We start from the raw sequence: 23,989 nt of genomic DNA on the forward strand, positions 1-23,989 counted from the left end.
CAAAATAACTGGCCTAAACCCTTTAAATATCAAGTCATGAAAAATAAGGAAGATTAAAGAATTGTTCCAGACCAAAGCAGACTAAACACACAGGGCAACTAAATCCAATGCATAATTCAAGATATTCTTTTGCTGTGAATTTATTATTTTGCTGTAATTTCTTGGCACCACTGGCAAGATCTAAATAAGATCTACAGATTAGATAGTAGTATCATGCCAGCTTAATTTTGATAATTGTACTGTGGCTATGTAAGTGAATGTCCTTGATTTTAGGATATGCAACACATTCTCAATCTGAAATTAAAGGTATAAGTATGTGTATTATATATATATATACACAGAGAAAGAGAGAGAAAGCAATTGACAGTAAGCGTTAGAAGTAAGACACTAAAGAACAAGTATGGAAAAATGTTAATATATGAGGAATTTGGGCAAAAGGTATACATGTAGGAATTTTTTATACTATTCCTGCAAATTTTCTATAAGCTTGAAATTATGTCAAAATAAAAAGCTAAAAATCTTACCATACAAAAAATCAGACATTTCATAAAAGCAAAATCAAAGATGAGAAATTATTCAACCCCTTAAAACATTTTTTTTTTGCTACTTAACTGGCACTAAAACCAAAAATGACAGTGGTATCCAGATTCTGGAGAAGTTGGTACTTTCATACTTTACTGTTTGAATAACTGGATCCAAACCTTTTGAGAAAAACAACTTGACAATACGAACTTAGAGTTAAAAAAAAGAGAGACAAATTCCAGTGATTCTACTGGTGGGACTCTAGCCTGAAGAAAAAAACACGAAAGAAAAACCATTATACACAAATGTAATCACTACAGCCTTAAGTAGAATACAGGGAGAGTTTAAAGAAAACAGAATCACTCATGGGAATTATTCAGTCACTAAAATAGTCTATAAAAACTAAGTAAACATGGAGAAGTACTTACAAAAGACACAGTAATATGATAAAAGTAAAACTGCACGAAGAGAATAATTACAAGCTACAGTTTTAAAAATAACTATGCACAAAGAAACTTCACAGCACTGTTACAGTATTTGTAGGAGATTTTTCCCTTTTCTTTATCTTTCAAATTATAACTTTATTATTTTAATACTGAGAAATACACAAAAGAAAATGAGCTTAGTTACTACTTTCACATTAATCCTTTATGTTTACAAGGTGCACCTGGAAACATTTCAGCGAGAGAAATAAGGGAAAAAAGTCATGAGAAAGTGATTTACACAAATACCTTTATTTTGTTTTTAGATGTATATAGCAGTATACATTTGAGTAAGGAGGCTGCTCAAGTCCAATAGGGGAAAGGTTACAAAACATACATAAAAAATATTCATATCAAAAGCATGAGGATCCATACAACCTTTTTTTAAAGAACAAGCACATTCATACAAATGGAAGGGTTGTGACAAAGAATTTTAAAGTTCAAGAGCCTGTCACAATAATGAGGTATCAATAATGGGCAAGAGGAGTCTTGCAAGCTTCTCTCCTATCCATTGCTCACTGAAGTCTCATTCGTTTTTCCGGGGGGCCTTTGGTGCTCACTATCTGTTGGACGTTCTTTGTGGTCTCCTTCTCCTCAGATTTTACAGTTTCTGGTATAGGTTCTGCCTCTTTCTTTGTCTGGTCCACTAGACGTCAAAAGTAGGTATTTTTTTGGACGGAGAGGAAGGCAGAGGGATGAGATCAATTTAGACAACAGTAATGTGAATAGTTTAGGCTCAAGTTCATTTAGAACTGCCTATCTCAAGTTCTAAATTTAGCTGTTTTATCAGGCAGATATATAAGAACCTATTTACAAACCTAAAAACCTGATAACCCAGGCAAATTTGTGATCATAGACAAAAACACATGTCATTTAAATAAGACGATATGCATAAACAAGATACATAGGTCTCCCAGGCTGAACAGATACTTCAATACCTATTTTCAATGATGAAACAGAACACCTTTTTTCACACTGAGATTTGAACTAAAAACAAGCTCAAACCACCTCGGCTTCTCCACCCCTCCTCAATACTTACTCTTCCCACTCCAATTAATCTTTTAAATACTCATATCAACTACCACAAAAGCACCATCTTTTGGCAGTTCAGCAGATCTCAAAAATTAGGAGTAACAAACTACCATGAGAGTCTAGGACAAAAGGACCACAGCTCATCTTATGTGCTATACCTGCTACTGAGTTAACCAGACTGGTTTTATTTCAAGTTTAATAAGAATATCAGGAACCATACCTGGGACAGGCTTTTCTCCAGACTTTTGCTATAATTTTTAAAAAGGGGGGGGCAGGTGGGGAGGAGAAAACAGGGCAGGTTAGCAAAGTTTTCTTCTTCTTGACTTCATAATTCTTATTAAAATTACACCTTCATTCAAATTATACTAAAAATGACTCCATAAAGAGGAACCACTATTCACGTACCATAAAAAGTAAATTTATCATTTTCTACTTCTTATCCCCTTGTTCCAGAAAAGACACAAAACTAAAACTAGAACAAAAGAGTCAAACATAAACAATCCCCCCTTGAATATCTATCTACATAGCCCTCTGCCTCTGCACCCAGGCTATAATGCTTCACAAAAAGTAGCTAAGTAGAATCCAGTGGGAGAGAATAATGGAGTCTTTCAAGACTCCAGAGGCTTATTTGTTTAGGGGATATGAGCTTGAAGAAAGCAGAATAAAATACAGATGAACACTCCAACTTACAAAGATGGCAGGTATGGGAAGCAAAGAGGAAAAAGGTATTTTTCTATGAACATAAGTCTTCTGACGACAGTACTATTAATAATCAAATTACAGGGGTGCCTGGGTGGCTCGGTTGGTTAAGCATCTGCCATGGCTCAGGTCATGCCACCTGCTCAGCGGGGAGTCTGCTTCTCCTTCTGCCCAACCCACCAGCTCGTGCTCTCTCTCAAATAAATAAAATCTTAAAAAAAAAAAAAATTTTTTTTTTAAATCAAACTACAGTAAAAAAAAATGATGGGGACATCATGAGTCAGGAACAAGGTCAGATCCTCCATTCTGTATAGCAGTTCTTTTACTTGATTATGCTGTCATCTCCCTTTTCCTATTACCCACCTTAAATGCTTTAAAACAGTTTCCCCCTCCTCAAGGCTTACAACCCACCCTTCACTTGCAGCCAATAATTCTATATTCTACATTTTTAAAAAAAGGATGTCAACATCCCAAGTTCCCTCCCAGCTATCTCCTTCAAGCTTATTATTCCTTTTCCTATGAACACACACATACACACACACACACACACACGTAACTTTATAGACTTCCCCATCATCTCAAAAGAAAAATGTTCTCTTCATTTTTAAGGTTAATGTTTCCAGACATTTTCTGAATTTCTTTCTGAATTTACATGCCCTCCCTAAGCTTTCTCATCTATTCCTATGACTAAAGACTACAAAATTTCCTGATATCACATGTTCCAGATTCATGCTGACAACTGCCTACTAGCCCATTCCAACTGCAAGCTCTGGGAAGTTACACTTAATAAGACCAAAACTGAGCTCCACATTATTATCCAATGTGCAGAAAAGATTAACATAGCCAAAGGAATGTTGAAAAAGAAAACCAAAGCTGGTGGCATCACAATTCCAAACTTCAAGCTCTATTACAAAGCTGTAATCATCAAGACAGTATAGTGCTGACACAAAACAGACACATAGATAATGGAACAGAATACAGAACCCAGAAATGGACCCTCAGCTCTATGGTCAACTAATCTTTGACAAAGCAGGAAAGAATATCCAATGGAAAAGACAGTCTCTTAAACAAATGATGTTGGGAAACCTGGATAGCCACATGCAGAAGAATGAAACTGGACCACTTTCTTACACCATACACAAAAATAAACTCAAAATGGATGGAAGACTTAAATGTGAGACAGGAATCCATCAAAATCCTTGAGGAGAACACAGCAACCTCTTTGACCTAGGCTTCAACAAATGGTGTTGGGAAGACGGGGCAGCCACATGCAAAAGAATAAAACTAGACCACTATCTTACACCATACATAAAGATTAACTCAAAATGGATTAAAAACATGAACACGAGACCTGAAACCATAAAACTCTAGAAGAAAACATAGGCCATAAGCTCCTTGACATCAGTCTCGGAGATAATTTTTTGGATTTGACACCAAAAGCAAACACATCAAAACCAAAAATAAGTGGAACTACATCAAACTAAAAAGCTTCTGCACAGCAAAGGAAACCATCAACAAAATGAAGAGGCAGCCTACAGAATGGGAGAAAATATTTGCAAATCCTGTATCTGATAAGGGGTTAACATCCAAAATAAAGAACTCATACAACTCAAAAGCAAAATAAAACAAAAACCCCAAACAACCGAATTAAAAAATGGGCAGAGGAGGGACACCTGGGTGGCTCAGTCCGTTAAGCATCTGCCTTCGGCTCAGGTCATGATCCCAGGGTCCTGGGATCGAGTCCCACATCAGGCTCCCTGCTCAGGGGAGTCTGCTTCTCCCTCTGCCTGCCGCTCCCCCGCTTGTGCTCTCTCTCTGACAAATAAATAAATAAAATCTTTAAAAAAAAAAAATGGGCAGAGGAACTGAGTATTTTTCCAAAGAAGACATACAATTGGCTAACAAGTACATTAAAAGGTGCTCAACATTCTAATCATCAGGGAAATGCAAAGCAAAACCAGAATGAGATATCCCTTCACACCTATCAGAATGACTATCATCAAAAAGACAAGAGATTACAAGTGTTGGCGAGGATGTGAAGAGGGAACCCTGATACATTGTTGGTAGGAATGTAAACTGGTACAGACAGTATGGAAAACAATACAGAGGGTTCCCAAAAAATTAAAAATAGAAATACATAATCCAGCAAGCCCACTTATGAGTATATATCCAAAAGAAATGAAAACAGGATATTGGAGATAACTGCATTCCCATGTTTACTGCAACATTACTCACAATAGCTAAGATATAGAAACAACCTACAATCTGTCAAAAGATGAATGGATAAAGAAAATGTGGTATGAAACTGAATATTATTCAGCCATCAGAAAGCAGGAAATACTGCCATTTGCAGAAAAAAAGATGAACCTTGACGGCATTATGCTAAGTGAAATAAGCCAGAAAGAGAAGCTGAAATAGTCTATGTATCACTTATATGTGGAATCTAAAAAGACCAAATTGATAAAGAGAGTGAAGTGATGGTTATCAGTGGCTTGAGTGGTTGGCAAGGGAAACGGGAAGATTTTGGTCAAAGGGTACAAACTTCCACTGATAACATGAGTAAGTTCTGGGGATCCAATTACAGTATGGTGGTTATAGTTACTACTGTATTATATACTCAGAAGTCGCTAAGAGTGAATCTTAAATGATCTCGCCACAAAAAAGAAATGGTAATTATGTGACATGATGGAGGTGTTAGCTAATGCTACAATGGTCATTTTGCAATATATGTAAGTGTATCAAGTCAATGCACTGTATACCTTAAACGTACATAATGCTATACACCAGTTATATCTCAATAAAGCTGAAAACAAAATAAAAAGTTTATTACTAAGTATTCTTTAATGCTATTGTTAATGGAATTGTTTTCTTAATTTCCTTCTCAGTTCGTTAGTGTATAGAAATGCAACTGATTTTTGAGTGATTTTGCATCCTGCAACTTTAATGAATTTGTTGATTAGTTCTAACAGCTTTTTGGTGCAATCTTTAGGGTTTAGTATGTATAAGATCAAGTCAGGAATTATGTAAAGAGACAATTTTACTTCTTTTCCCATTTGAATGCCTTTTATTTCTTTTTCTTGCCTAAATTCTCTGGTAGAACTTCCAGTACTATGTTGAATAGAACTGTGCAAAGTGGGTATCCTTGTCTTGTTTCTGATCTTAAAGGAAAAACTCTGAGAATGTTAGCTGTGGGTTTATCACATATGGCCTTTACTATGTTGAGGCACATTCTTTTCTTACTGAGTTTGTTGAATGTTTTTATCATAAAACGGTGTTGAATTTTGTCACATGCTTATTCTGCATCTATTGAGATGATTGTATGATTTTTAACCTTTGTTCTGATAATGCAGTATACCATCAAGATTGATTTCAGTATATTGTACCATCCTTGCATTCCAGGGATAAATCCCACTTGATCATGGTGTATGATTCTCTTAACATGCCATTTAATTTGGTCTGCCAGTATTTCGTCGAGGATTCTTACATCTGTGTTCATCATGGATACTGAACGTAGTTTTCTTGTAGTGTCTTTGTTGTCTTTGGTATCAGATTAATGCTGCCCTCACACAATGAATTTGGAAATGTTCCCTTCCTCTTCAATTTTTGAAAGAGTTTGAGAAGGATTGGTGTTAATTCTCTTTAAATGTTTCGTAGAATTCACCTATGAAGTCCTCTGGTCCTAGACTTCTCTTTGTGGAGAGGTTTTGATTACTAATTTAATCTCCCTACTCATTTTTGGTCTGTTCAGATTTTCTGTTTCTTCATGCCTCAAAGTTAGTAGGTTGTACGTTTCTAGGAAATTCTTACACATTTTCCAATTTTTTTAAGGTTTTCCAATTTGTTGGCATATAATTCTTTATATACAGTATCTCTTTTTTTTAAGTTAAACTCATATATTTTTTTAAATTTTTTTATTAACATATAATGTATTATTTGTTTCAGGGGTACAGGTCTGTGATTCATTAGTCTTACACAATTCACAGCGCTCACCATAGCATATACCCTCCCCAATGTCCATCACCCAGCCACCCCATCCCTCCCATGTCCCTCCACTCCAGCAACCCTCAGTTTGTTTCCTGAGATTAAGAGTCTCTTATAAACGGTTTGTCTCCCTCTCTGGTTTCGTCTTGTTTCATTTTTCCCTCCCTTCCCCTATGATCCTGTCTTGTTTCTCAAATTCCTTATTATATATAGTCTCTTAATGATCCTTTGTTTCTGTCTCCTCTTTCATTTCTAATTTGATTTGAGTCTCCTCTGTTAGTCTAGTTAAAAGTTTGTCAATTTTATCTTTACAAAACACCAACTCTTAGTTACATTCTTCCTAGAGTTTTCCCTGTCTCTCTTTCATTTGTTTTTGCTCTTATCTTTTTCACTTCTTTCCTTTTGCTAACTTATATGTGAAAATTAAACAACACACTCCTGAACAACCAGTGGTTCAAAGAAGAAATCAAAAAGGAAATCAGAAATTATCTGAAAAGAAATAAAAATGAAAACATACCAAAATTTATGGGGTGCAACAAAAGCAGTACTAAGAGTAAAGTTTATAGTAATAAATGCCTACATTAAAAAGGAAGAAAGTTCTCAAATAAGCAATTAAGCTTACCGCTCAAGGAACTAGAAAAAGAACAACAAACTAAAGATTTCTGGTTTCCAGTGCTTGCTTCAGCAGCACAAATACTAAAGATTTCTGGTTTCCAAGAAATCTGTCCATTATTATCAGTATGTCCATTAATTAATATGAACATTAACATGTCCATTAATAGTCTTTCATATTTCTGGTTTTGTGTGTTCTGTTCCCATTTTCTACATCAGAACTGTCCAAAAGAAATATGTGAGCCACAAATGCAAGCTGGTAGTTACATCTTTTTACTCTGTACCCCACCCAAGTCTTTGAACCCAGTATGCATTTTATACCTACATCACAGCTCAGTTTACACGGGCTGTGTTTCAAATGTTCAAAAGTCACATGTGCTTAATGGCTACTGTACTGTGCAGGTCTAGGTGTTCTTCCCCCACCCTCCCTCATACATACTATGTACTCGCTGAATGGTCAACCACAGCTAACCTCCTACACTACCATGGTTACCCATATCCCTACACACACTATAATTTACTTATTCAACAGACACTATTTTATCTTCAAATGGAATTCATGAGAGTTCTCTAAATTGACTTTCCTGTCCTACACTCCATTCTGTCCTCCGCTCCCTTCACCACCACATCACCATTCCAATAGCACGTAACTCTCACACAGTGAAGTCAGGGAAAGGGGAAGGGGAGCCCTGTTCTAAAGTCATCTCAAAGTGTGAAAAATCTCACCTAATCTAAAACAAATCTGAAAATTTTATCTCCCCATCAAGAAAAACAGTATACATGACATTGTGTGTACAAAGCCCTGTAGATGTCTCTGTGAACTGAGACTAACCAGGAGAATAACATATTCACATATTCCATCTCATACCTACTTCACTTCAAAAGTTCATTTAGTAGAATGGCAGGTGGATTTGTTATTGCTATTATGCTAAATAACATAAGAGAATTTATATAACTTAAGCATCAATATGATGTAACTCTATTTATTACTCCTCCATTTATTATGCCAAACCCTCTACTTCAACTGCTCTTTTTGTTACAAGTTTTTTGTTTCTTAAGTTTACTTATAATCTCTACACTCAACGTGGGGCTCGAACTCACTACACCAAGATCAAGAGTCACGCGCTCTACCAACTGAGCCAGCCAAGCGCCACTTGTTAACAAAAGTTTTAACTAGTCTATCATTTAAGGACTTCGATATCTACTACATCAGGATGAAAGGCAGCATACAGAATAAAAACAGCATGAGTTTCAGATTCTAGTTTAGTTACCATCTATGACACTTTCAGCAACTTTGGAATGAGAATGTTATGTATAAGCAGTCCTTAGTTTGTGAAGATTCAAAGAGAAAATAAACTTAAAAGCACAGAACAGTGTTAATTCCATTCCCTTTACCCACTATCTCTATTAAGTCTTTAAAAACCTTTCCTTTGATTCAGAGGCCCTTTTTTTTTCCACCGGAGACCATTTTTAACTAATGAGGAAAGTCACTATTTTTAGGTCACAACTGAAACAGTTCTCAATTAAAAATAAATAATTCAGGAAAAAGCATCAAATCAAATTAACCACATGTGTTCTCATTACCTGCACAAATTTGGGTGGAAATTTCTGTCTAAGGTCTAGGAGTAAAGCATCCACACGTTGTCTCTGAAAAATAGAGCTTGGTTCTTCTTTCCTTTTGGCTTTAGGTTTGACTTTATCTATTAAAATATGAAGTCCAAATCAAAACACTGCCTAATTAGTTTGGTGTCTTACATTTTACATATCTTTGTCCACCACGAATATACTCAAACATCATTATTTTTAATGGCTACTATTCCAAAGATTATCCCCCAAAATAAATTAAACACAACATATAGAAACAAGTGTTCTTAACACTTCCCTCTTAAATGAAGTTAACATTTTAACATTTAAAAAGCTGATTAAGTCTTTTTTTTTTTTTAAAGATTTTATTTATTTATTTGAGAGAGAGAATGAGAGACAGAGAGCATGAGAGGGGGGAGGGTCAGAGGGAGAAGCAGACTCCCCGCTGAGCAGGGAGTCCGATGTGGGACTCGATACCGGGACTCCAGGATCATGACCTGAGCCGAAGGCAGTCACTTAACCAACTGAGCCACCCAGGCGCCCGCTGATTAAGTCTTTTAAAGATATTTCAGTTTTAGTATGTAAGCATAGATAGACATTAAGAATTTTAAGGCTAACATTTTCCATAATTACCTAAATCACAATCCAGATTATGGATTTGAAATTATCTTGTGTATATTTTAAGTGTATTAAATGGTCTTCCCACGAACCTAACAGGTACAAATGGAAATGCAAAGTTCACAAGCTCAAGTTATCATACTTGATTATGATTCACTGAAAAAAACAGACAAACCAAACAACAGCAGATCATAAAGACAAGAAAGAAAAGAACTTGCAAGAGAAATTCTGAAATTAATCACGTATGGAACTTTCCCCAGGAGGGAGTTGTATTGGGGGACTATCTATAAATGAAGAGTTCCAGGTAAGTTTTATTCCAAACATTTCATTTGGATGGGGGGGCAAATAGCTCTTGAGAGAATTGTATTCAACAGATGCAAACTTTCCTATGTCAAATGTTGCTGCCTGCACCTACTATTAAGAATAAATATAACTAGGGGCACCTGGGTGGCTCAAGTTGTTAAGCATCTGCCTTTGGCTCAGGTCATGATCCCAGGGTCCTGGGATCGAGCCCCGCATGGGGTTCCCTGCTCACTGGGAAGCCTGCTTCTCCCTCTCCCACTCACCCTGCTTGTGTTCCCTCTCTCGCTACATCTCTGTCAAATAAATAAATAAAATCTTTAAAAAATAAATAAATAACTATATCTGAAAGACCATTCATTCCACAGGTCTGAATTCTATTTAAAGGCTACTTTTCCCTCAGTAATTTATTCTGAGTTGCTATTTCCCAGAGAAGAAAATTCAGAATATAGGTATTTTGCCATAAACACATTTCCAGAGCACTTTTATTGTAAAATATGGTGCAGAACCATTAGGAGACTAGCAGCTATGGAAACTAAGGGGTCTCGCATCATAACAGGTAATAACATGGAAAGATCAGAAAACAGACTGGTCATCTGGAGACAGGGCTATAAAAGCATCTCCCCTACTCTGAAGATGGGAGATTCAGGTTCCAGATTTCAAGATGACTCAAAAGTTAGGTAAGCAGGATACATCATCATGACCCATTCCTCATCACTGATACCCTCTATATGTTCCAAGTATTTTAAAACCTTGAATCAACTTACCAAAGATTACCAGTTACCTACAGATTAAAATTTCTATCTGTTCCTATGGGAAAGCTTGTATTACCACATCTAGTTACATGAATCGCAGCTATGAAAATGTCATCATCCTATGAAGTCTTTCTATCTAAAACACACCTTGAAATCAATAGCTGTTTTCTTATAGAAAACAGCTTTATTCTCAGAATACCAAAAAGTGCTCTACCCACCTTGCTCTTCATGATCTTTGAAGTGCCACCAATACCCTTTGGAAGGATGGTATCTACAGTATGACAGAGCTTCATCAAAAGCTGATTGAATGCCATGCACTGCAGTAAGCTTGTAAAAAGAAAACAAATTCTGAATTTCTCATTAGATCAACTAAAATCCCCAAAGTAAATACCCACAATATTACATATGCAAAGAAAGTAATTTTGTTTTGTTTTTTTCAGAACTTGAATCACTATAGAGCTGGGGCTGTGATATATACTTTTAACATGAACTTGGCCCATAGAAAGCCATGTTTAAGACATTCTAGTAGTCAACACTTCATGCCAACATACACAAGGGAGAGAAACTTCTGTTTGATTCTTGGAAACAAGGTAGCTCGATTGAAAGTTTTCTTTAGGGCGCCTGGGTGGCTCAGTCGTTAAGCGTCTGCCTTCGGCTCAGGTCATGATCCCGGGGTCCTGGGATCGAGTCCCACATCGGGCTCCCTGCTCGGCGGGAAGCCTGCTTCTCCCTCTCCCACTCCCCCTGCTTGTGTTCCTGCTCTCGCTATCTCCCTGTCAAATAAATAAAATCTTTAAAAAAAAAAAAAAAAAAAAGTTTTCTTTAGCGTTTCAAGAACGTGAAATACTTACCACCCTAGAGTTTATAACTGACCCCAAGTCTGGCGCTTGATAGATCACTCCAGCAATGATATAGTAATCAGCCAGTGGGATAACTAAAGCAGTGAAAATAAAAACATTCATGAATATAGCTATGCACACAAACTGCTAAATAGATTTCCATAAAAAGAACAACTAAAATTTGATATTTTCTCATATTAAAGCTTAAGACAGGATTTGGCAATTCCTATTTTTGTAAATAAATTTATACTGGAAAACAACCATACTCATTTATTTACATTATTATCTAAGGCTGCTATGACACTATCTGAATAGCTGTTACAGACACCCTGAGGCCCAGAAAGCCTAAAATATTTACTCTCTGAACCATCACAGAAACAGTTTGCCAACTAGAGCAATGCTTCTCAAATTGGAATGTGCATCTGAATCACCTAAATATCTTGTTAAAGTCAGATTCTTACTCAATAGGGACAGTGCATTTCTAACAAGTTCCCAAGTGATCCAGTGCTGCTATTAGTCACCTACACTTTGGGGAGTAAGACCTCAGAGCGAGAGATTTAGGGCCTAGGGTGAAGATATCAGATGCACTGAACTTGCCAATGTGTCCCATTCCTGGGTCCTAAGGAATAAAACAGCTGCTAGTGAAGCTGGTACCACCTCATGTCACTTCCATACCTTGAACCCTCTAATCATGGAAATCTTGTTCCTGGTCTTACCTTTGTTCCAAGGTTCTTTTTTTCCACTGGGCAGGGACTCTAGATCATTAGATTTTGAAATTAAATGTGGATTCTTAACTCTGGAACCACAACTTCTTTAGCAAGTCATTGTCTGAAATCATTATCAGGGTGAAGGTTTTTCCTAAATGTCTTGATGAGGTTATCTAATGAGGAGATGTAGCTGGTCATCTCTGGAATAGTAACTAGCTCTCTGATTCAAAGTCAAATCTGAATTCTATACTCTTCAGTGTGATTTCTAAAGCAAGTTTATGTTTGGTAATATAAGCCAGATAAGTATTTTGGGTGAATGTGTCAATGAGGATTTTCAATTGATCCTCTATGAATTTGGTGCAACTGCATCTACCATGTATGTTTTTAAAATAATTAGACTCAGTGGACTGAGAGAAGTTGTTACTTAGGATGCTTGAGGTTCCCAACAACTATCCTCACAGAAGAGGTGGCTTCAATGTAGTGAGTTACTTTGTTAGTGCCTGGAGAGTTGTCCTTGAGCATGCTGGAAGACTTCTGGTGTCTAAGCATGTGACTAGTGGAACTTGGCTTTTGAAATATTTCCTAAGTGGTAAATTTATACCTGCTGAACTAGTGTGCCTAGACATTTCTAAAAATAATACTATTATAGTGGAAACCTCATTTCCTTCTGAGAGTTTGGAATTTTGGCAGGCAGAGGATGTCCACAGAAAAAAATTCTAGACTCTGAGTATCAAAAGGACTTCCCTAAGCAGACATACTACATATGTAGTGGGGGGGGGGGGGGCTGCTGGAGGAAGGATGTACTTGGTGCAGCCCCTTGTAGAAGGGAAAGCAAAGGCAGCTTACACATGGATTCTTATAGATCCCACTTGACATGGCTTTTTCCCTTACTTATCTGTCTGTGGATCCTTACTGTGCTGCCATAACAAATCTTAGGTATAACTAACATACCCATATGCTGAGTCTGCTGAGTCCTCTTAGCAAAGCACTGAACATGTATGTGGTCTTGGGGAATCCCAAAAACAGAACCCAATCCAAAAAAGTAAGAACGTGGAGCTCAGAAAGTTAAGCAAATCATAGTATTTTAAGAAGAAAATTATGCCTGAAGTTTACATTTTTACCTTGGGTAGGGGACTGCCGCTGTTGCTTCCGAATGATAAAAAGAATGGGCTCTTGAGCATGTAAAAGGATGTATTCCACTCCAACCATTTGACTGCAAACAGAACACAGACATCCAGAGATCTATAAATGCCCTACAAACAATTGTGTAGAACAGTCAGATTATTATATAAAAGTAGAGCAACTCTGTAAATCAAATTAAAACTGCTTATGTTTGATATTAAAAACTGGCTGTCCAATAAAACTGGCTATTTTCCCAGGTAGGTAGAATATAAAGTAAGATTTGATTTTTAAACAACTCTACAAAAATCCACAATAAACTTAAATCTGAGTATTTTGTCATGAAAGTACACTGAAGAGTGTACATTTCAAAAAAGACAATCAAAATACTGTAATACTTCCTGAGATGTATAAATATATGTAAAATCTAGAAATATATAGTACATGAAGACCATCCACGTCTTGACCATGTATTTCAACTATATATTCTACTCAACAAGAAAATGTCCAAAACCTTATCCTTGCCTCCGACAAATTTTGACCTGACAGATTGTTTAAAAGCAACAATAAGTTGTCTTAATAGTTGTAAATATTTGCCTCCTAAAGCTATTTAAAATACCTCAGAAATTTAATTTCAAGAACCCCTCTCTGATGTTTAGCTGACAAATGAAAAACCGTATTACACAACTGTTTCAGAAACTTTTGTAATAGCAGTAAGTTCTTAATTATTTAGCATCCGAAGTCTGAAGAACCTTACTTTGCAATTGTCAAGCTAAAATTTTGTCATACGAAGAAAAATCTCCTATAAGCCAAACTACGGTTTAAGGTATTAAATTTAATGTTAAAGAGACAATTAAGTATGGTCACTTAGTGGAGAACAACTGCATTGCTAAGATCACTAATTGGATCTGCATCTAAGCCTCACAGCTATATTTTAACTGGATAGTAATATACGAAATTATACAGAAAAGTCTTCCTAGGTTTTAAGTGACTACTGGTAATTCCTTTGCATGTCAAATTTGTACAACCCCCCCCTCCAAAAAAAACTCCAGTTCTTCCAAAACTTCTACTCTGTACTTCACTATCCATAGCTTGAGAGAATCATTCATTTCAAAACCTCTAATTGGCAAAGATGTGACCTTCTTACAATAACTTACTTTAAGTGTTCTAATGTTAGCCTCTGCATTTTGACCACCTCATTATTACATGTTCTATCGTAAAAAGGATTACTTCTTTCTGAAAAGTAATCCAGGACACTTCCACTGTTCAAAATGGGGATCCAGGAACTGTCAACCCAAGAGATTCCCAGCAGATTATCTACAGGAAAGAAACAAAATGATAAAGGATGAGAAAAAAGAAAAAAAGCCAATCCAACATTTATGTTGCATCTAATGCAGGAGGCACTACGAATATAAGAATTGCATGGATCCTAACCTATACTCTCACAGAAGAGGTAAGTGTGCAAGAAAGCAATGACAAGATGACATGATAAGTGTTATAACAAAGGTATGAATAAATGTGTTACCAGAGCACAGTGGAAGGAGAATACCTTACCTGAGGGAACAGGAATGATTTTTCACAGGGTGAGGAGGAGGTGGGAAATGCACCCCAAAGAAAACACATTCACATCCGCCAGTTTGAGACCTCCCAATCACAGACAGAAATAAGTTAGGAAGCTATTATATAGAGATAATGATGCAAAAGTTATGAAGCAGGTGAGAAGCAGAATGCCCTTAATTACAGCCACACAATTTCACATTTTGGAACAGAATTAACTCTTTAATATTTCAAAATGCAAAAAGAAAAAAAAAGACATAGTAAATAGAACTAGACAGCTTTATTAATGAGCTTTTGTTGGCTACTGACAGCAGTAATGTTCCATAACACTGACAGTACTAAGTCCCATTAGCTGTAAGTTATGAATATCAAAATGCCTATTAATACTAGTTGAAAAAGGAAGAACTGAAAACTTCAACCTCTCCTAAACTGTAATTGCTTCTGGCACCTTTGAAGAAGTCAGACCTACTCCAAGGCAACAAGCAGTTTTAACGGAAATTAATCAAATGAGAAAAAGTAATTTTATAAAGGTAAAATGTGCTGTGTATGTTGTAAAATAAAGGAAAAAACAGATGAAGTACGTGAATGATCAAATAATGAATACAGACCATTAAGATGGTTCATCATAAATACATCATGCCATAACCAAATATCTAACACGCCAGGAAATTATGTTTTCAGAAAAAGACAAATTTTTTTTAATGAAAAGCAACTAAGGATAATCATTACTCTCAGCTTTAAACACTAGAGTCCAGTTATTAAAGTAGTTTTCTTCTAAGCAACTTTCCTACACATTTTTTTTATTTCCTTAGGAATAATTATATAAAAGCATTTGTGGGGTGCCTGGGTGTTTCAGTCGGTTAAGCGTCTGCCTTCAGCTCAGGTCATGATCCTGGGGTCCTGGGATCGAGTCCTGCACAGGGCTCCCTGCTCCACAAGGAGCCTGCTTCTCCCTCTGTCCTCTGCCACTCCCCCTGCTTGTGCTCTCTCTCTCTCTCTGTCAAATAAATGAATAAAAGCATTCGACAATTATAGGTTTGTTTCTCACATAATGGTAACTATGTCTATATGGTGTCATAAATTACTGATAATAAACTGTTACAATATTACAGATCATTTCAGCATAGGTAGAAGAATAATCCGCAGAAACAAATAAATATGTAATTATAGATTCTACCTACCAACAATTATGGAGAGTCAACAGTTATGGGCATGAGGTGATGAGGACCTGGTGGAAGGCAATGGCAATGCACAGGAAGATAAGGACGAAATTGACATTTTTAGGGAGAAAACAGACAGTTTCCTGAATGATCAATTATAAAGTCAGAGAACTTAGGAACCAATAACTCATTTAGTAAAGAAATGATAATGATTTTGGCTTGGATATATTGAGTTTATTTTTTTTTTTAACGATTTTTAAAAATTTATTTATTTGCCAGAGAGCAAGAGAGAATACAAGCCGGGGGGCGGGGGGGAGCAGCAGGCAGAGGGAGAAGCAGGCTTCCCGCTGAGCAGGGAGCCGGATGCAGGACTCGATCCCACCTGGGATCATGACCTGAACCAAAGGCAGACGCTTAACTGACTGAGCCACCCAGGTGTCCCTGGATATACTGAGTTTAAATACGGAATCAGACTCTTCGGAATTTAGAAGGAATCGTAAATGTCTTCTGCTCCAAGTGACTGTTTGGTGCATTTTCCCTATAATTTTCTTCACCAAGCTGTATTCTGATCAGCAGTCATATTTTCCCCATTTTCTAAACTAATCAAAGATGAAAAATCAAGCAAGTATGGCCTATGAGACTAATACAAACGCAAAAAATATTATTCACCACTTCTGAACACTGTGCCAGGCACTATTTTAACCACTTTACCACACAATACCTCAAGAAGGTTGGTACTATATAGATACTATATAGTATCTATGTGCTAGATTGTATATGTGAAATGCTTTTAGCACATTGGAATAACCCAGGAAATGTTAATTATGAAGATGTTGGTGGCAGTGCCAGTAATCAATTTATTTTAAAATTACAATGACCAACTTTATTTCTGGCTTAATCAAGGCTGTTCTAGTTTCTTCTCCCCCCACCTCCAGTTTATGCCTTTTTAAAAAAATAGAGATCTCTTTCATTCTCAAAAAGGTGTGAGTTTAGCAGATAATTTAGTCATGCTAAGTTGAACTCCTTTCAAATGTCAGTATCTCTACAAAGCCTTTCTCTACTTTGCAAGACAGAAATAATGGCTTCTTTCTCTATGGTCTCACAGCATTTTTTATACTTTTATTAATACTCATCATATTTTAACCCAGAAATACAAATGTGTTCCCATTAAATTTGACTTTTTAGACAACTGGGGCTGTGTCTTACTCATTAGGAACTTGCACAGGACCAGATTTAAAATAGTCACCAAATGTATATTAATTTATGATTGAGGGCCAAGGACAAGTTACTCTACCGGACACAGATTTACACATACTCCAGAATCCAAGGATGTTCAGTTACAAAATGGTTAACTGAGATTACGAGGGTGGTATGTGGCTGAGAAATAAATTATTATCTGTCCCATTTGGGGACTACGTGATCACGGCCCCATTAAGAAAATATACTACTAAGTCAAGCAGAATCCAACCACTTCTTACCACCTCCACCGTTACCACCCTAGTCCCAGCTACCTCCAAATTTCCTTGCGTTACAGGAATGACCTCTAATTGGTCTCCCTAATCCCACCCTTACCCTCCGACACTGTTCTTAGCAGCCAAGTGATCCTTACAAACAGTAAGTCAGATTATGTTCATCCCCTTTGGTCAAAACCCTCCTGTGGCTCTCCATTTTACTCGTGGAAAAGCCAAAGACCTTACACCATGGCTTTGCAATCCCTACATGATCAAGTCACCAATTATCTCTCTGACCTCATCTCCTTCCCAACTCCTCTCTCACTCTGCTTCAGCCACACTGACCTTTTCTTCTAATGCACCAGACACGGCCCCACCTTAAAGCCTTTGCAATGACTGTAACAAATCTAAGTAAAACATTGTGAAAGGTAAATATCTGAAAACACTCAGATGGACTAAATATTTCTTTTTTATTCAGTAGCAAGGGAACATATTGACATAGCCTAAGTACAGCTTTCTATCAGCAAGTAATGAAATTAGGCACTTGAAACTCTCACACTGAAAAACAAACACATAAAAACACTGTCCAGAAATGCTGAAGATCACTGGACATTCTGAGTAAATATAAATGAGAACATATTTCTATTAAGTGCGCAAGACTCCAATTTAGTTAATACAGAAAAAGGCATCTCAGGGGCGCCTGGGTGGCTCAGTCGTTAAGAGTCTGCCTTCAGCTCAGGTCATGATCCCAGAGTCCTGGGATAGAGCCCCTCATCGGGCTCCCTGCTCAGCGGGGCGTCTGTTTCTCCCACTGCCCCTCCTTCCACTCATTCTCTCAATCTCTCTCTCTCAGATAAATAAATAAAATCTTAAAAAAAAGGGGGGGGCATCTCAAAACCCTTCCCTTTAATAATCAGGTATAAACAAACAAAAATAACCCTAGTAAAAACGATTAGGAACTATAAGCCCTTTTTCTTTAAACTGCTGGGGGTCTCGAGAGGTCTTGTATCTAGGTACAAAAATTCACACTTCCTTTAAGGAAAAGTATACAAAGTTTCAAACGGAAATACATACAGGTTGAGAGTTTCGTACAAGTGCAAGAAGTTTTGTGGGAGCCATCACCACAACAGTAAAAAATATATTCATGGGCGCTCTCTCAGTCTCATAAATTTTTCTCACTCTCATAAATGGTTACTTCCAACCTGGAGGAACCTGGACAGTTTGGAACTAAGTTCTCACGCTTCAAGCTGTATTTTAACCGCCCTTCGTTCACCCTTTGGCATCCCAGAGCACAATTCCTAGGCTTTTTTTTTTTTTTCCAATTTCACTGAAAAAGATGTGTGTACGTGTGCTGAAAAGAGAATGTATGGCCTAACTGGTACGGAGATCAAGTAGCTAAAAATTGTGCCACTGATTCAACAAATACCTGAGTACCTTTACAATTCAGCTGTGAAAAAGGACCGATCCCTGCCCTCAGTAATTGTTGGGTGTTCGATGGAAGGTATCAGACTCAAAAATAAAACTTACAAAAGAAAATCTTAGGGATTCATGCCCAAGGACGCGCGGGGCGCAGGGTCAGGAATAAGGCAGCTCCCACGCGCAGTCCAATGAGAAGAACCAAATCACGTCATCCCCCCCCCCCCCCCCCACCGCAACCCCCCCCCCCCCCCCCCCCCCCCCCCCCCGCCCAAAGGTCGTCCCTTCACCCGGATAGAACAGCCCCCGTCTTGCTGTAGAGATGCGTGTGTCTGCAACAATACTGCAGGTCTGAGGGCTCGAAGCCCAGAGCTTCTTCCAACTCTTCGTTTTGAAGCTTATAAGAGACCCCTAAGGAGCCGGGGAAAACGATTTTTCGCCAGATTAGGGAGCCTTGGGGTGTCCACAGAAACCATTCATAAGCGCTTGGGAGTCATCACAAAAGAACCTGAATCTTGCCTCCGCGAGCTACCAACCCCAAACCAGGCCCCAGCCAATCAGGAAACAAAGGGTAATAGCGCAAATTACCTCGGATATCGACCGCCGCCATAATTCCAAAAGCGCTCACAGGTTCTCCTTCCGGCGTGCCGTAAACGTAACAACTCCGACGACGGAAGTGGCCCGCTGCGGACCGCAGGGCCGGTCAGGAACGTAAGGAGGGGAGGAGACTGCGCAGCGGGGGAGAGGCCTGGGAAGAGGAGGTGGGGAGGAGCGGGGCGTGGAGGAGGGGGCGGGGCCGGGTGGAGGAGGGAGCGGAGAGGAGCGGGGCGGGGCGGGAAGGCGGGGCTGGGAAAGAGAGGGGCGGGGCGGGGCGAGGCGGGGCTGGAAGGTGAACGGGAAGCGAGGAGGTGAGGGCGGAGGCTGCGAGGTGGGAGAGGGGCAGGGCGGGAAGGAGGGAGCTGGGCAGGGAGGTGGAGGGAAAGAGGCAGGGAGTAAGCACTACGGGTAAAAAAAAATTTGGAGACTTTGAGGGAAAAGAGACTGAGCGGAGTCCTGTCCCCCTCCCATCACTGAGAGATTCGAAAATTGGACCTTGATCTTTTGCGATCGTTAAAAAAAAAAAAAAGCATTCTGATTACGCAGAGTTGCGGGGGAGCATCTTCAATTTTAAAAGCTCCCTCAGGTGTATCCAAAGGGCTGTTAGATTTAGGAGCTACTCTGTTCTGTTTTTCATCCTGCCTCAAGTATGGGACGCTACAGAACTAAGCAGAAACAATTTGAGAGTCATTAGCTTTTAAGTGACTAAACCCATTAAAAGTCTAAACCCATTAAAGAAAGTGTTAGATGCCTCTGAGACAAACATTTCACAAGACAGAAAATGTTTCTGAAGTAAGATATTAATAAGATTAAAAGAAAGGGAATACCTCTGGGTCCCTGATTAAAGATTTAGTGTCTGCATTCCAGGTAATCTGGGGTAGGAAGCAAGCCCACAGAGGGAATAATTCTGTGGTATGGGGAAGCCATAGAAAGCCTCAGAAAGATTCTCAAACTCCAGTGTGGCCCCATAAAAGCAAAATGATGAGGGTATCTACCAAGCAAGATACTGATACCGAGAAGAGAACCTCCAAATCTGAAGGAGCCCTGTGTACAAGGATGAGGTGTAGGTGCCTACATCTTCTACAAAACTTAGATATTATGAGGGTTCCCCCAGAATTTAACCACAACCCAGGAGCAAAGGGGGAGGACCATGAATTTACTGTGATTTTTCACCTCATCTACTGGAAATTCAAGTTTTAAAAATATAAGTGGAATAAAAATATACTGTGTTGCTTTGTCACATTTCAAATTTTTTAAAGATTTTATTTATTTATTTGATAGAGAGAGACACAGCAAGAAAGGGAACACAAGCAGGGTGAGTGGGAGAGGGAGAAGCAGGCCTCCTGCCGAGCAGGGTGCCCGATGGGGGGCTAGATGCCAGGACCCAGGGATCATGACCTGAGCTGAAGGCAGACACTTAACGACTGAGCCACCCAGGCACCCCACATTTCAATTTTTAACTGGGATTTTATACCTGAGGTGGTATGTGTCCCAACAGAAGTATGCACATGCACAGAGCCGAGTTTTAAAAGGACTGATCTTTTTTCCAGAAGGCAATTTTCAAGAGGGACTGGTGGGGGGCTTGGTGGAGAGGACATTCCAAAAAGGGGGGACATCATGTCCAACAAACAAGTGTGAAACATTAAGCTTTTTGTTTTGTTGGTTTTGTTTTCTTGAATTTTTATTAGGAGAGGAGATTGGGAAAAAGAACACCAGAACATGGATCTGCAGATAATAAAACACATGATAATCATGGTAAGCCAGACCTGAGAGTTCAGCTTTTATCTTGTAGACAGTGGGAGAAATGCAAATGGGTTTCCATTTTAGAATACTCAAGGAGTATGAGTTGGAGGCATTTATAAGACTCAAAGCAGAGAGTCCATTTAGGAGATAGTTGCAAACTAAATGATGTCTACACTCACACAAAGGCAGTGGTAGCTGAGGGAAGAGAAAGGATTACAGATATTTAGGAGATAGAGTGGGAAGGGAATTAGTGACTAACAGATGAGCATGATGAGGGAGAGAGAGAGAAGAGAAAAATGATTTCCAAGATAATGATTTATAAGACTAGATGCCATTAATCAGATTAGGAATGACAAGTAGCAAGTGAGTAGGTGAAAAAAGGGATAATGATTTATTTTTTAACATGTCCATATCAATGTTGTACATGACGTCTCTGCAAGACATTCTGTACACTAGGGTTTCTCAGCCTTTGCACTGTTGACATTTTGGGCCAGGTAATTCTTTGCTGGATGTATGGAGAGCTGTCCTGTGCCTTGTAGGATGTTTAGCAACATCCCTATCTTCCAGTTTTTTCCTGGCTCCTCAGGAGTCTCTTAGAAGCTTAAAGGGGAGGGAAGAAGCTCTGCGCTGCAGTATTGTTCTACACACATATCTCTACAACAATGTTGGGGCTGTTCCATCCGGGTGAAGGGACAGCCTTTGGAGAGAGAGGGGGTAGGATGACATGATTTGGTTCATCTCTTGGGACTGGGCATGGTAACTGCCTTACTCCTGATACTGTGCCCCACAAGTTCCTGGGCATGATTGTGAAATGGAATTGGATTTAGGAGAAGTGACAAGAAAACTCCTTAAAATCTCTCTCAATCTTAGAACAATGTAGACCAACTACTTCATTTATGCTAATGTTCTGGAAATCCACAGAATAAAAAGATAAACACATGATAATATTTTGTATGGTATCTTACCAGAAAAGCGTTCTAGCAAGTATTAAATGTGTGAGGTTTTTTTTCTCTCTCTCTCTTATTTAGTGGGGGAAAAGCCAGCTACTTCATAATATAGACCAGGACAGAAAATTATCTCAGAATTCCTTAGGGGGTATTGAAAAGTTACCCTGGAACCTCTGAGAGTGGCCCTGATGGTCTAGGGAGAGATATGGTACCAAATATTTTGTAGTTAAAGGGTTGTAAGAAAATCTACACCACCCTTCATGGCAAAGACCAAAACTTGACCTGGGTTAGTACCTCTGAAGGCAGCAGTTCAAAAAAATCTGATTACTAAGAATTCAATCCTAGAATCCCAAACATAGAGCACAGATAAGCTTAACACAGAAGAAATAGAATCCTTGGGATGCCTGGGTGGCTCAGTTTTTTAAGGGACTGCCTTTGGCTCAGGTCATTCCCAGACTCCTGGGGTAGAGTCCCTGCTTTGGGCTCCTTGCTCAGTGGGGAGCCTGCTTCTCCCTCTGCCTAACACTCCCCACTGTGTGTTCTCTTTCTCTCTGACAAATAAAATCTTTTAAAAAAAGAAAGAAAAGAAAAAAGAAACAGAATCCTTCCAAGAACCTCTCCTTGGATTTGTATTCTCATTTCGGGACAGTGGCCATGTATCCATGAGATTGTGTAGCACTAAACCTCGTAACACTCTATGAGGCATCAAAAAGCAATAGCAAAGGTAGACTAAATTGATCATATTCCAGTATGGCATTCAAAGACAGCTAACAGTCCGCACACCCTTCGGGTTGAGTATGCCCCTGAGACGTCTGGCTAATTCTGGAGTGAAGCAAAGGAAATATCCCAAGGAAGATCCTTGACTGATGACTGATATGACAAGGAGGGCCCCAACAGTGATGCTGAAAGTCAACTTGCTAAATCTCAAGTGACAATCCCAGCAAATTTTGGGAGGGGGTGGTTGTGGCAATAGCTTGGAAATCTGCTGGTAGATCTTGCTTTATTCTTAGGATCCTTCAAATAGAGGATTAGATGGCTTCCTAAACAATGTTACAGGGAAGAAGAAAATAGTAATTCCTAGATCTTATTAGTAATGAAATTGTTCATAGTGTTCTCATATTGTCTTTTTAATCTGGGCTATTCCAGCACATATGTCCCCATTTCTAGCCAGTTATTTTTTTCTTTTTTCATGATTAATGTCACAAAGGTTTATCTAATTTATATTTTTTTAAAGAAAAACTTTTAGTTTTATTGAGTCGCTCTATGGTGTCTTTTTGTATTTCACTTATTTCTGCTTATATTTTTATTCTTTCCTTTTATTTTCTTTGGTTTTATTCTGTCAATCTTTTCCTAATTTATTGAGATAAACATTTAGCTCATTAATTTTCAGCCTCTATCCATTTCTTAAATAAGCATGCAAGGCTATAAATTTTCCTTGGAGAAACATTTTCATTGTATACCTCAAGATTTGATGTATAGTGTTTCATTATCATTTGCTCTAAGCTTTCATTAAGTCCTAATTCAGTTTCTTCTTTGACATATCAGTTTACTTATAAGTGTGTTTTTAACTTCCAAATATTTAGAATTTTTAACCTATCTTCTTGTTATTAACTTCTAACTTAATTGCATTGTTCTCAGAGAACGTGTTCTACGTAACACCTATTCTTTAATATTTGTTTAGATTTGCTTTATGCCTTATATGAATCATGTGTGCTTAAGAAGGATATGTATCTGGGACACCTGGGTGGTTCAGTCCGTTAAGCGTCTGCCTTCGTCTTAGGTCATGATCCCAGGTTCCTGGGATGGTGTCCCGCATCAGGCTCCCTGCTTAGTGGGGAGCCTACTTCTCCCTCTGCCTGCCGTTCCCC

At 38.4% G+C, this 23,989-nt stretch overlaps 1 protein-coding gene across 1 annotated transcript; it reads right to left on the minus strand.

The window, feature by feature from the left end:
* Positions 1 to 1,234: 1,234 nt before the first annotated feature.
* Positions 1,235 to 19,589, minus strand: MED6 (mediator complex subunit 6). Its single transcript, XM_032405436.1, has 8 exons — positions 19,423 to 19,589; positions 14,408 to 14,567; positions 13,253 to 13,344; positions 11,437 to 11,519; positions 10,804 to 10,912; positions 8,913 to 9,028; positions 2,257 to 2,284; positions 1,235 to 1,650 (listed from the first exon to the last, which is right to left on the minus strand). Exons 1-8 carry the CDS (start codon positions 19,442 to 19,444, stop codon positions 1,520 to 1,522), a joined length of 741 nt encoding a protein of 246 aa, XP_032261327.1. The 5' UTR covers positions 19,445 to 19,589; the 3' UTR covers positions 1,235 to 1,519.
* Between the last annotated feature and the right edge of the window lie 4,400 nt (positions 19,590 to 23,989).

The sequence above is a fragment of the Phoca vitulina genome, unplaced genomic scaffold (genome assembly GCF_004348235.1).
Source record: "Phoca vitulina isolate PV1807 unplaced genomic scaffold, GSC_HSeal_1.0 scaffold7, whole genome shotgun sequence".
Classification (NCBI taxonomy): Eukaryota; Metazoa; Chordata; class Mammalia; order Carnivora; family Phocidae; genus Phoca; species Phoca vitulina.

Bases quoted from the DNA above. Each gene is read 5' to 3' on its own strand.
- MED6 (XM_032405436.1), bottom strand. From the start codon at position 19,444: ATGGCGGCGGTCGATATCCGAG. The intron at 13,345-14,407 runs GTAAGTTATTGT...TTCTGTTTGCAG, and splicing joins CTAACATTAGAACACTTAAA to TCAAATGGTTGGAGTGGAAT. The intron at 9,029-10,803 runs GTGGGTAGAGCA...ATATTTTAATAG, and splicing joins CAAAGATCATGAAGAGCAAG to ATAAAGTCAAACCTAAAGCC.